Raw genomic sequence first — 14,523 nt, 5'->3', positions numbered from 1 at the left:
TAGTTGTTCAGAAACAAGCATTAGGATCACTCATAGGATTCCCCACAAGTTATAGTTTGGGTAGCCTGGAACCATGCTGCAAATTGCTTTTAGTTTTTTTGCTTTTCTTATTTCCATTATCTTTTCATTCTCATGATGGCCACTTGAACGATCACTACTGTAATGAAGAAACACGCAGCAGCACTGTGGGAGTAATCTGCTCTACGCAACGAAAATGCATATGTAAAATGAGGACAAATGCAAAACTTAGGGAAGGTTTCTTTCTCTGCCTTTAGCAGTTGCTGAACAGGCTCGAAGTAGGTGCTGCCTTCACTAGCTAGCCCAGAACTAGAAAAATCATCACCTGTTGAACTTTTGCATACTGTAGGCACAGAACCGGGGGATGGGGGAGAGAGAACATCAGCATGAGCCTAAATTGATTATGATTATGCCTAAATTGGAGCGTGCAGCGTTCATAAGGAATGATAATATAGTGGGTTCAATGCAATGAAGAGACAAGTTGGTAGTGATTATAGCTCTTTATTAGATACAGCCAGGCCTCGGATTCAGCGGGAGCTCACAGGAGTGCAGCTTCTGAACCTTTCTGAGAGTTCCACCTCCTCCTTCCCACCTTGTCCATTGAATAGTAGGTACAGCTGCATAACAATCCTGGATGAGCTCCACCACCTATTTTTCTACAAAACGACCCCTAGATACAGCATAGTATAGGGCTGCTCTAAAAGACTGGAGAACTGGGCCAACTATATACAACTCAGGGTTCCCGCGCAAGTACGCTATTGGATCATTCAAACAGGCCAGGGGCTCCTGATTGGATCAGGGCAACAGGTATTTGCAGGGCTTTTTTCTGAACAGGAACGCAGAGGAACGCAGTTCCAGCTGGCTTGGTGTCAGAGGGTGTGGCCTAATAGGCAAATGAGTTCCTGCTGCGCTTTTCCTACGAAAAAATGCCCTGGGAATTTGTATCCTGCCGTCCATCGTTCCTGAGTCCCAAAGCTCCATTCGTAGGGCTCCAATGAGCACTGCAGGAACACCCGCACAAGAGTCTTCATTTAGGTCCTCATACACAACAGTAATCTTCTCAACAGAGGAAGGAGAACACGAATCCAATGCTCTGCGATAGGCAGAAACTCAACCGAGGCTGATTTCCCCACCCGCTGAATTTCTGTGCCCTCCGACACCTGCAGGGCCTCGCTCGTGGCCGCGGTTCTGTTCGGCTTGCCCCGGTGGGGGTGTTTGTGCCGTGCGGGCTCCGTCCGGTAGAGGGCAGGGGCCCCGGAGGCGGTGGCGGGCAGGCAAGCAAGAGGCGGAGCAGAGCAGCGCAAGGGAGGGCGCGAAGGGAGAGGTCGGGCAGCCAGAGCGCCGCCGCGGGACCCCAACTCTCCGACCCAGCGGCGTGCTCGAGGCCGATGCGCAGCGCCCTCCGGGGGAGCCTGGGAGCGAATCCCCCCGGGGGAGAGCGCGCCTGAGGCGGACGGAGAGACGGGCGTCGGCCCAGCAGGACTCGAAAGAAGCGGCTTCGAGCTGCGCGCCGTGGGCGTCGCACAGCTCGCGGGAGGATGAGCGGCTGCGGGCTCGGCCACTAGCCCGGCGCCGGGGTGCATGGCACAGCCATGGAGGTGGTGGACGAGACGGAGGCTCTGCAGCGCTTCTTCGAAGGTAGGGGGCGGTGCGGGGGGGGGGGGGCGCCCGCGGCCCCCTTCCAGGCGGCTTCTCCTCCTCCTCCTCCCGCAGCGCCGCTACTGCAGCTCTTGGGCGGCGGGGAAAGCCCCCCGGGCAGAGGGTCGCGCAGAAAGCCGCGGGGGGGGGGAGAGGAGGTGCGGCTTCAAGGGCTCCTGCGCCGTGGGGAGCGCTGCTAGAAGCCGCTGGAGACACTACGGAGGGGCAGCTTTCCGCCTGGCTGACTTTGAACCAGAGTACTGCGCACTTACGGGGACGGGGCAAACTTTTTGCCGGAGGTTAAGGCTTTCCCCGGGGGGTTCTTAGAACGGGAGTCTTTTGAAGGAGAATACCAAAAGCTGCACTCAAGCATCCCCCCCCCCCTTTTCTGTTATATGCCGAACTGTTAAAAGTTCCGTTTCTTTTCTTTCGTTTTGCCCTCTCCATTGCATCCCTCCTCTCCGTCGAAGCCCGCCGTCTTGAGAGCCAGAATTCATGGTCACCGCCGCAGTCCTTCTTAAGGTCCTTCACCAGCTGCTGCACATGACGTTTATTAGCACACTGAAGCGGTCTTGTGAACATGCCTGGTTGCGGGGTGCCTCTGTCTTAAAAAAAACTTAGGAAAACGGGTCGAACCATGTCGAGGTTTGAGCCCTGCGCTCCCAAACTGTGCTCTGCACGCCAAAAAGCGCTGGGAAAATCTCCATTGTGTGGAAGTGGAACAGAATGTGTGCAGTGAGTGTGGGGTGTGTCCGAAGGAGTTGTGTGCACTGCCATTCATCTTCCTCTTTCCTAGAGGCCTTCCTCTGGGACTACCAACTTCTTCTAACTCTTTTGCCCTCGCTCCTTAGGATCCTCCCATGTATCTTATAATCACTCATAACACCTTTGTTATGGATTTTAATTGTTGACGGTACTTCGGAAGCCAGTCTTGCCTGAAAAGCAGTTCTTATGTAAATCCGTATTCTGACAATACAAAGCAGAGTACCACCATTTTCTTCATAGCACATATCCCATGACCGCAGCAGAAGAATCTCATTGCTAACCTTGCAGTCACCCCTTTGCTGAGGTATTTCCTGAAATGCCAAGCCAGGTGTTGCAAGCCATTCAGCATCATTTCTCCTGGACCATGAGGAGCTCCCTAGTTTATGTTCCTAAATCTTGTTTCCTAATTAACCAATACCATATACCAGTCATGGTTCATTTCCCACCTGCCACTGAGAGTGGCCTTTTTCCCCATGGACCATTCCTCTGGAAATGGTGTGACAACATGGTGTGATAACAACGCTGTGGCATTTTATAGTGGAGATCGATTACTTCTAATGAAAAGTTGTAGACCTGGACAGTAGAATGAGAGCCCACACAGAAGACACTAGATCTGATCATCACTTAAGTCATTCCAGGCATTATGTTATGCTTTTATAATACACTTTTTAAAAAAAGGAATTCACAAAGCAGTTCTTGTATATAAGTGTGTTGCCGGTTAGACCCACGCCTCTCTCTCTGCTGGAGTCCAGAGCAAAAGCAGAATGTGACATTTTGGTTATTATTAAGCGGGGAAAATACTAAATTGTACATTGAGTGTACATCACATTTTGGAATGGGTGAAAACATCTGAGGTTTTGCAGCAATGTTTGTTAATGTTTTAAAACTAGTTTACTGATTTGTTTCCTCTTCTCATTTTTTGTCTTTACCTTTCTTCTTTTCCATATTTCTTTTGCATATCTTCTAAAAATCTAGTTCTGTTCTCTTGTCTTTATTGTTGATTCTCCCCCTTTCCTGTTGTTTCCCTTTTATGTGAAACTGGTCTGTCTTTGTAACATTCCCTTTTTCTGTTTCTTTCCACTGTTTGTATAAATGTACCTGATTAACGAATGTACACTTAATGTATCTAATGACGTGAGATCTGATTCATAAAAGTGCATGCTGGAATAAATGTTGTTAGTCTTCTTGGTGCCCCTGCATTCTTGTTTTACCTCTCTACTAGCACTCCATATCTGATTCCATGGCAACACCAGGGAAACTTATCTTTCTCATTCTGTGACACCCCTAGGAGGAATATCCTACTCAATTAATTTTAAAGATACGCCTCAGATATATCTGTTGTTGTTGACAGGCTGAATGGCAGTATAATCCCCCATTGACTCATGGGTCAGTTGAATAGATTGATTAAGACTGGGGTTTGAAGCTGCCTTTCTTTAGGGTTACATACCTTGGTGTTTTCATGACATTGCCAGTCTCCTGATACAGTGCTGATGTAGCATAGTGTGTATGTGGAAATGTCAAGGAGCCCAGTGTAAAGATCAGTGAAAGAGCACAAAGTTGACATTGATGACAGCACAGATTGAATTATGTTCAGGTCACAGTCTAAAAATATAAATTTCTGGATATTTTGAAGACATGGGGGAAGTTTTTCCTCCAGGAGAAAAATTATATTTTAGGGGAAATGTGCTTTATATATCTACAATATACATAGGAATTATCATTATCTAATAGTATAGACTGACATATACTAGACAGGTTGAATAAAGCCTTGCCTTTAAGGCATTTCTCTTATTCCAAATGAGAAAATAGTTCACATGAGTTAAGTTGAACAAAACTTTTTATTTTCTGATCCCCCACCCCGGCTCTCTTCACTAGGTGACCCAGCTACACATATAGTAAACTGGTATAGTATTGTGGGTAATAATGTAAATTGGGATTAAATCTCAGTTTGGACACAACCTCACAGAATTACCTTAGCTGAGACAATACTCTCTCAGCTACAATTTATCATCTGCAGTATGAGGGTAGTCATACTGGACTGCAGGGACTGTTCAGATTAAATGTGAAGGGAAGTGCTTTGAACCTTTCATTTGTGGTCTGTAGCCAAGTTTGGGGGGGGGGGGATGGTGAAGATTTAGCCTAGAATAAAAAAAGAAGCCCCTCAAAATGCAAATCATGTGTTACCTTTATGGCTACTTCTCATACAACAGTCATTTTTGACACCTCCCTTATGTTGGACTAAGGTGTACTAGTGAGTCTCTGTAGACTGAAAAGTCACAATGAAGACAAAAGAAAGGAACTCAATGAGTGGAAAATGACTTTGTTCTAATACTTTAAACTGAGCCTGATCTGTATCCTTTTCTAACTTCTCTTTGTTTTGGGTCTGTGTTTTGTATGAAATAAATTATCATACCCGGGGTGAAAAGTTCTCTGATAGATCTGTTGTTTTTATGTCTCTTCAACTGCTTCTCTGGTTTAAGCTGTGTGGTTGGTTCTCATTTTCCCCATTATCAGATCTTCCCAATTTGTTTTCTGTCCCAGTGTGACAACTGTTGTTTTTTAAAGAAATTCTGACCCTAATAGCTGTGTAACTGGGAGACATTGGATATATGTTGCTTTCCTTAAATAACAGGAAAAAAGGTTGCGGTGATATGAGAAACTATCTGCTGAAATGCAGAGGGACAGGAATGCATAAACCTGTCTCAGCCCTGTCTCACTGTGAATGTTGGTTGCATTGCCTTGATTCTACCTCAGCAGAAGGAGTTTTGCGTTTCACAGACTGCCAAAATAATTTGATTGGTATCAATATAAACAATATTACATCCTCTTCAGTTGTGTCGCTAATAGAGTTTGAGGCAAGTCAAACACTTTTCCACCCCTGCGGTTCACGGTAATTGTGTAATTTTTATTTCCCTTTTGAGTATTTGATTCTCAGGAATAGTTTTGAGAGTAGCGTTGCTTTGTATTGCTCTTGTTGCTGAGGATGAAGGAGCAAAACCGTTAGAACCTTCTCCAAGAACCTGCTAATTAACGGAGATTATTGCTGTTTCTCATATGCCTATGCTTTACTTCTTGCAGTCTCCCTTTTTGAGCTGAACAGCTATCTGATTTTCCAGATGGACTCTGAGGGAATAATCCTTGTCTTTGATGCTCGATTTTCAGTGGAGATTCTTGAGATCATAGGACAGTTTAGTGTGCCCCTAAAGTCTAATTGAGTTTGGACAGTGCAGTCCATTTGAATGGATTTGTATTCTTTGCACATTGAAGCAGTTTTCATGAGTGATTTAGAAAGTTGGTTCTATTTATTTGTTTACAATATTTATGTTCTGCCTTTATGCCTAGCCAGAGCCACCAAATTGGTTTTGTATTTCTTGTCTCAGTATTGTGAATGTATAGCCTCGGTGGGTTAGAATGTACACTGGGTTTTGCAATTACCTCTCTTTTGCATTCTATTTAATAAGAACAATATCCACAAGTGAGACATTCCACACTAAAAATTGTTCCTAGCATGATTTGTGAAAACACTCTGAGTTAAAAACACTCAGAGCCACATAAATGGTTCCTTCCCTTTGTGTCCCCACAACACCCCTGTAAGATTGGTTAGGCTTTGCGAGAGTGACTGATCCAAGAGGACCTATTGAACTTTATGGCCTAGTGGGGGTTTGAACTCAGGTCACCCAGGTTCTGTACAGAGCACTTAACTGCTACAATGCAAATTATTAATCTATCAAATGCAGCTTTCTTCAAAATATTCCTTGCTGATGGGTAGGTTTCACTTATGTTAATGTTGAATAGCTGAGCAAAATTGCAATATGATGGCCAATTTGGCATAGCAATTCACTAGTCCGGATATTTAAGGAGCAGTGTCTTGTGGAAAAATCAATCCCTTTGATCTAACTCTTTAGTCTTATTCAAATGTTAAGTTGCTGCCTCCCCCCCCCCCTCCTTCATACTCTCCTCTTTCCCCCTTGCTCTCCTCAGTGTGGGGAGAGATGAATGACCAAACTAGAAAACCTGTGATTTATTGGAGATTTCCCCACTTTTCCTTGTTTAGCCTATTACACGATCTAATTAACTCTTTCACAGCCCTTCCATCTATGGAACAACTTGCAATCACATCTAAACTCAAAGTGTTGAGGGACATACTTTTGAGAACAAAAAGTGATCACACGCAACAAGTATCTAATCTGCTCATGATGCCCAACACTCTTGAGAATGGTTCAGCTTTATCAACTCCTCTAACTCCTCTCATTTCTGTGGAGGTAACCAAAGGAAAATAGGAGTAAACCACTCACCCATCCAACAAGTGAATCCTAAAGAGAAGGTATCAAACATTCCCCAGATTTTCAGCTTGGGTGTGCAGAATCTTCTCGATGAAGCCCTCTTATCTAAGAATGGCTGCGTCTTTCAGGACATAGATGGTGACCTGAATAACATTACATCAGCCAACAACTAAAGTTTCTTTCCTGGAACTTAGGGGGTTGGTATAATAAGCTGTATGATCCAGACTTTTTATCATTTTTATATGGACATCACATTCTCTGTTTACAGGAAACATGGATACGCAACTCTGATTTTCCTGGTTTGCAGGGATATAGAGCCTATTCAGCTCCTGCAACTAGAATGCATTCGAAGGGTCGAGGAAGTGGGGGTTTAATAACTTGGTTTCAGTAGACTTAAAAGTAGATATACAAGTTCTGGAGAACAACTGTCCCAATAACTTTAAAACTTTGCTTTTTAAAGGAACCCATTTTAGAAGTCTTTTATGTATAAATGTGTACATCCCCCCTAAGGGCTTACCCTTCCAGCAAGGTGGAAGTATATGGGACTTACTAACGGAAACTGCTACAGTGCAAATTATTAATGTGTAAAATGCAGTTTCCTTCAAAATATTCCTTGCTGATGGGTAGGTTTCACTTACGTTAATTTACTTAATGTTGAATAACTGTGCAAAATTGCAATATGACGACCAATTTGGCATAGCAATTCACTAGTCCAGATATTTAAGGAGCAGTGTCTTGTGGAAAAATCAATCCCTTTGATCTAACTCTTTAGTCTTATTCAAATGTTAAGTTGCTACCTCCCCCCCCCCCCCCTCAGTGTGGGGAGAGACGAATGACCAAACTAGAAAACCTGTGATTTATTGGAGATTTCCCCACTTTTCCTTATTTAGCCTATTACGTCAATTTACATGGTAATCACTATTCCTGTTTCCTCAAGAATATAAACATGCTCTCTTCCCCTCCTTACCCCAGTTCTGAGTGAACAGACTACCAGTAGAAGTTGGATTTCCAGGTTCCCCCAGGCTATTGAGGATAGAGTTGGCAGTCCTGAAGGTTTGGGATTGGAGCCTGGGGGGGACAGGGACTCCAGAGGGGTACAATTTCAAAGAGCCTACCATTCAAAGCATCCATTTTCTCCAGGGGGACTGATCTCTGTAGTCTGGAGTTGAGTTTTAATTTCAGGAGATCGCCAGATCCCACATGGAGGCTGGCATCCCTAAAAGTCCTGAGGTACACTGTCTCCTTTTCTTTGACACTGTGCTGAGGGTGCGGGATTCAGGATAATGTTATGCAAAATACTGTTTATTTTTGTCTGTTTTGATCTCTTGCTGCTCAGGCATAGATTTTCATTATGCTGTAAATAGTGCCATAAAGCTTATTCTGACAGAAATAATGTTGAGTCCCATTTGGAAGAAAAAGAGTTTCTGTCAAGCCAGCATTGCCCAGAGCTAACTGGGCAAGTTAAACAGGAGAAGTGTTGAGGGACTAGTTGGTGAATGCATTAGCCTAAGGACCCCTTTCTGGTATCTCTCCAGTGAGAATTTGGGGGCATTCCAAACAGGACTGCAATTTTCGGTAGTTTTTGGATTTTGTGCTCTTTCAACATGTATTACTTGAGCTTCCTGTTCTATAGCTGTCTGTAGCACTGAGTCTCAGGAATTTTTCTAGTTTGGTGTAGTGGTTAAGAGAGGTGGACTCTAATCTGGAGAACTGGGTTTGATTCCCCACTCCTCCACATGAAGCCAGCTAGGTGGCCTTGAGTCAGTCACAGCTCTCTCAAAGCTCTTTCAAAGCTCTGTTGTGTGGAGAGGGAAGGGACCGTGATTGTAATCTGCTCGAAGTATCTTTCAGGTAGTGAAGGTTAGGGTATAAAAACAATTCTTCATAAAGTTGTGTATTTTGAACACTGCAGCTTCTGGTAGCAATGTTTCACAAGTAAACCAAATTCTGTGTGAAAGAGACAAAACTATTTTGATGATTGTAAAATTGCTTAATCTTAAATAATTTTAGTTTTAGAAATTGTCTTGGATATATAGAAATGGTTCAAATGCTTATTATATAATTAAACATAGAATTTTAGGTGTAGAATTGCAAAAACTAATCAGTACTGTGAATACATCTTGTTCCCCTTTGAATTTTGGAATTTCCCCAATTACTGGTCATCTGCCTTCTTATGTATCGACTCTCCATGTCCCACAATTGCGTAGAGCATTTACTCTTGCCAGATGCAATACTATTCCATCAGCAGTTACCTATGGTAGATAAAAAAAATTCCACTCTCATTAAGACTTTGTACATGTAATTTAAAACAAGTTGATTTCGTTGTCTCATATTCTTCTTTACTGCTCCCAGTATGATACTATACACCTTAGGTTTCTAGACCCAATTCTGCTGAATATGACAAATTGCTCAGATGCTGCAAAAGTATGCTGCCTTCCGAATGATTTGTCATCTGAAATAATGGAAAAGGTTGCTTTATTCTTGAGTCTGGTAATCAAGGATTGATTGTCCAATGTATAACTGTATATGACAAGTTTATTTTGTTATTTCTGTACCTCTTTTTTGCCTTATTTATAATCTGATATATGCCAATAAAGGCTTATGTTTGTTTGTTGTATAGAAAACGGTTACTAGAATTATTTTCCTATGTTGTAATGTAATGAAATAATTTTAGTTGTACATTCAAGTTTAGCATACACTGACTTTTTACCACACGCAAGCAATGCTGTGCTAAATACTGTGCTACTGAAGAATTAATATATTTTCAGTATGCTGTGTTACAGACTTAATTGAGGGTCATAGTTAAATGTGTTGGACTAAGATCTGGGCAACCTGAGTTCAAATCCCTGCTCACCATACCATAAAGCAGGGGTGTCGAACTCATGAGGGTCGGATCTGACATAAATGAGACCTGGCTGGACTGGGCTATGTCGAGCCGGGCCATGTGTGTACTTTTTAAAGATCCGGTAGCAGAGATATAAAGGACACAGACAAACACGACCAAAGATTTATTTTGTAAAACTTAAAACATGTTTAAAACATTAACACTTGTTGTTTGTAAAGGTGCTTTCTTTGTGTTTCTTCCATGGGATCCAGAGAACTGGGCAAAGAAAGCTCTGGCTCTTTCCCTCCCTCCCTCCCCAGGGCACCAGGAGGGAGAGGAGCCTCAACCAATGGAGAAAATAAAGGCTTTGCTCTGTAGCTTCTGTGCAATTGAGCAAGCTTTGTAAAGCAAGCTGAGATGCGGAAGGGAAGCAAGCAAGAGAGAGGGAGAAGGAAGCAGGAAAGAGCCAGTTGCTCGGGGGTCTGATAGAAGCCCTCTGGGGGCCTGATTTGGCCCCCAGGCTGCATGTTTGACACCCTTGCCATAAGGTTTCCTGGGTGACCTTGGGCCATCACATTTTCACCCTAACCTATCTCATGGGGTTGTTGGGAAGATAAAATTGAGATATGGAAATCATGTAAACTGCCCCGGCTGTATGGAGGAAGGGCAGAATAAATTTAAATAATTGTTGCAAATTTTGAAAGTCCCCAGGAGAAGCTTGGTATACCTTTCTTTTCCCTGCTGCTGGAAAAGTCAGTCAAGTATCACATGGGAACCAAAGGTAAAGAGGCAGAATGACTGATCATGGAATTTGGAATGAGCTTCCCTCCCCCTTCCAAACATAAATGGTTTTGCAAAGGTTATTTCTGTCAAGCAAAGCAACTTGTAGTCTCCTAAGCACTGGAAAAGAACAGGGACTGATCATTTTCATTGCAAATAGAAACAGTCTAGAATACAGTTACTTTAACATTGTTTTACCAAGTAAGAAAAAGATGGAAAATGGAAAAGAATTTCTGTTGTTAGTTAGAGATTTGGAAAGATAAGGTTTTCCCATCCAGAAAAAAAGCTGAAAGTTTGTGAAAATGTTGAAGTATGGAATACTTATTGTCTTAAAAAAACTTAAATTTATTGTACTGTTCTAATGCATCATTAGGAACATTATTAGCAAATACAATTTTACTATTTGGCAGATTTGTGATATTTAAAGTATAAAATGCCTTATTTTGCTCAAATAAAATTCCAAAGGTAAATAGAGAGAGTGAAGGCTGCAAACTGTAGCCTGTGCTACCTAAACACTTAGTTGCTTTGTGAGAATTATGAAAAAAAATGTTTTGGATTAATAAAAGAAGTTTTATTCTTTGATCTTCATTGCAGTCTTTATTCAGTCACATTATTCCAACTATTAGCAGGTTTGAATATTACGTTAATGACATTACAAACATGGACCTCTGATAGTGGATTATAATCGTACAAACAGCATGTTAGATAAACCTGAATATACATCGTATATGTCTACAGTATATACAGGTATTGGTTTTATCCAAAGCTACAGATTATTTTACATAAAAATCTTCATATTACACAGTTCTTAGGAAGTGCTTTTGAAAACTGTGGTTTAAGATAAAATATTTTATAGGCTTTAAAAAGAAAAAAATTATCAAGCACCCCAAGTTTTCCATTAAACATTTTTTGGGGGGGACTGAGAACCTAGTAAGAGGTTTACAATTTTTTCTGGTTTGGGGGGTGGTCCGGACTTTGGGAGTCAAAGTGAATCATGATGTGAACAGGCAGTAGTGCAAATGTGTCTCTCCAGAATGTTTTCTCTATACTTTTCTCAGGAGGTATTGGGTTAAAAAGAAATGAGTTGTGTACTTTGAGATGCTTCTGTAATTCAGGACTTGTATTTTCTACAGAAATGTGTTCTTTGCAGTGGAAGAGGAAGAGAAAATATGGTACTGCCCACAGTGCTCAGTATGATAGTTTTAGATCAGGTAAACTCTTTGCAATGTTTTTTTTTTAACCACTAACATACGGTATTTATGAGGAAAAAAAACAGAACAAAAGGGATGGTATGTGGTATGTTTCAGGCTTTACAAGAAAGGTATAGCAGTTCCTTTTGGTCTGTCTGTGGTGCTCAAGGAGCATTTACATAGGGTGTTTGTATTTTATATCAAAGTGAAGGTGAAGAGCACTGAGGGAGAGGGAAGAAGCCTGACCCTTGGCTGGCATTCTCTGGAAACCCCACCATCCTCTCCGCCTAACACTCACGTAAGGGAAACAGTTACAACAGAGCTTAGCTATTCGGGATCCCGCTTCCCTCTCTCTGGTCTAATTTATGAGATAAGAGGTTGTTAAAGAATGTATATGGGGAAAGATGTGCAGAGCTGCTTAAAAGGAAGAACAAATGGTGCATGCGGGGGTGGGGGTGGAGTTGAATGGGTGGCTTGGCAACTTACTAAGAACTTTAATAGGGCAGAGAAAGGGGGTAGAGGAGGCAGACAAAAAAAAAACCCTATAGACATGAGAACTATAAGGAGAGGTTGAATTTAAAAATCCAGATTTGAGGCTTTCGGTTAGGTTATTGCAGCCAGGGAGTGAAACCACCTGATTATATAAAAGTGTCTTGGTTCCACAGTTTGAAATGGAACAAGTACTTTCCGTGTCTCGCCATTTGTGTTTTAGAGCAGTTAAGAATCTGGTTCCCTTGAATCATTTTGCTGAGTGTAAAGTTGTTGTACTCTTGTGCTCAAATTTTCTTGCTCAGGTGGTTTCCTGTAACTTTGCTGTTGACATTGCTAGTTTCTGTTCATTGGGGCCTGGGAGCCTCTGAGATGGGTGTATGTAACAACAACAGTATGTTATCAGTGTGTGAAGAGAAGTGTTTGTATTAGCAAATGTTGAAGGCAAAGTATGTGTGTATTTGTAGTCATGTGGGTATTTTAAGGATATTAATAATATGTCCTTACTTTAGAGATTTCACTTTTTAGTAATCATAACACCCTTTTGCTGGCATTTTGAATTAATTTCCCCAACAGCCTTAAGAACTAGGGCTGCAATACTGAGCCCATTTACACACTTGGAGGTCCATCTGAAGCCAAAAAACTTTGGAACAGGGGTAGGCAGCCCCCAGCACACGTGCCAGACAACAGCACACCAGACTGTTTTGCTCAGTATGCTAAGCCAGTTCTCTGCCCTAGGGACCAAGGCAAATGCCTGAGACGTTGGCAGTGTTGTTAGGGCTTGGCTTGCCCCACAGTGTGTCTGGCCAAGTACAGCCTTTGACTTTCTCCCCTTTTGTTTTTGCACCAGAGGGGAAGGCATTGCAGGTTTTTGGGTACTTGGGCCAAAAAAGTTGCCTACCCTTAATGGAGAAGTATGTAATCATTCAGAACCCTTGACTCTCTACTAGGGGTGTTCCAAAACATTTTTGGGGAAAAATCGGATTTGGAAATATGCGGGACCAAAATATTTGGAATATCGTATATTTCCAAATACCGGTACTTGGAATAGCCATATATACAGGAGATATACGGCTATTTCGGAATATACCGCCCAATTATACCCTATGAGCCATTGAAATCAATGGCAAAATAGGGTATATTGGAAGCAGCCTGGAGGGGAGGGCGTTTGAGGGAGAGCCCCCAAATTTGCAGGGGACCTGCAGGGGACTCTCTCCTACAAACCCCCCAAGTCCCAAAAAGATTGGGCCAGGGGGTCCTATTCCAGGGGCACCCAAAAAAGGGTGCCCCTATCCCACCATTATACCCTATGGGCCATTGAAATCAATGGCAACATAGGGCATAATTAGAAGCTACTGGGGGGCAGGGAGAGCCCCCAAAACTGCAGGGAACCCGCAGGGGACACTCCCCTACAAAACCCCCAAGTCCCAAAAAGTTTGAGCCAGGGGGTCTCTGTCTTTGGGCTCCCAAAAGGCCCATTGCCATCAATGCTGGGGAAAGTCCAATTAGCCACTTCCTCCACTATAATTGCTGTGGGGAAAGTGGCTCTGGCCAGAGGGGGGTTTGAGGGAGAGGCCCCAAAACTACAGAGGGAGAGGCCCCAAAACTACAGCTTCAGGGGGCTCCCCCACATGCAACCCCCCTGGCCCAAAAAGACTGCACCCATCTGTGGGCACCCCAAAAGGAACACTGTACCCAATTGTGAGAAAAAAAACAATTAGAGCCACTTCCCCCGCTGTAATTGTTGTGGGAAAAGTGGCTCTGTGCAGCTTCAGGGCACTGTCCCACACAAAACCCACAAGGCCAAAAAAAAAAAAAATTGGACCAGGGGGTCCAATTCCTGGGGCACCCAAAGCCAAACCTAACTTCACACCAGAGAATCTCTATAGGACTCAAATGCACTACATCTATCTATCTACTCTATGAACACTGCTGGCCTGGAACCAATATAAACCCAGTTGCCAACGTCACTGCCACACAAAACACAATCTGCTCAAGGTCTGCTGTGCAGATCTGGCTGCAGCAAACCCAGATGCCAGCTCTCCAGCCCTGCCCCAAACAACACGGGGAGAGCTGGCCAAGCACAACAAGCATGCTGGTTCTGGGTCTCTCACCCAGATGCCAGCTTCCCTGCCACAGAACACACAATCTACAGATGCCAGCTCTCCAGCCCTGCCCCAAACAACACAACTCTCAAACTAGAGAAGTGGTGGACCACACCTAGCTCCACATCATTCTGTATCTGACACAAAGCAAGAAGCATTTAGACTTACCTTGAGTGATGGATGGTTGGCTGGTCCAGGCTCTTTTGCGTTACCCAGGAGGCGAGCCAGAGTTGCACCCCAAATGAGGAAGTTCGCTGGGAGGGCCTCAGATTGTGTGAGAGGAAGGGAACCATGCCTTCTCTCTCAACTCAACAGCAACACACCAGCTATCACTGTCCCATTAGAGGGACCTCAGCATTGGTATGGCTGCTGGCTGCCTGTCATCATCACTGGCACCTCCCTCTTCCTGCCCCTGAAAAAAAAAAACTGGG

The 14,523-nt window shown here is 43.3% G+C and overlaps 1 protein-coding gene across 3 annotated transcripts in view; it reads left to right on the top strand.

Moving 5' to 3' along the window:
* Positions 1 to 1,550: 1,550 nt before the first annotated feature.
* MYRF (myelin regulatory factor) overlaps positions 1,551 to 14,523 on the top strand; it is a 176,155-nt gene continuing 163,182 nt past the window's right edge. For all 3 annotated transcript variants that reach the window (XM_060263182.1, XM_060263179.1, XM_060263181.1), the window contains exon 1: positions 1,551 to 1,656. In XM_060263182.1, the coding sequence (XP_060119165.1) occupies positions 1,611 to 1,656 (46 nt within the window). In that variant the 5' untranslated portion in view covers positions 1,551 to 1,610. The remainder of the gene's footprint in view (positions 1,657 to 14,523) is intronic.

The sequence above is a fragment of the Heteronotia binoei genome, chromosome 21 (genome assembly GCF_032191835.1).
Source record: "Heteronotia binoei isolate CCM8104 ecotype False Entrance Well chromosome 21, APGP_CSIRO_Hbin_v1, whole genome shotgun sequence".
Lineage (NCBI taxonomy): Eukaryota > Metazoa > Chordata > Lepidosauria > Squamata > Gekkonidae > Heteronotia > Heteronotia binoei.
Note: the sequence above shows the minus strand (reverse complement) of the source record. Positions and strands in the feature narration are given on the sequence as shown.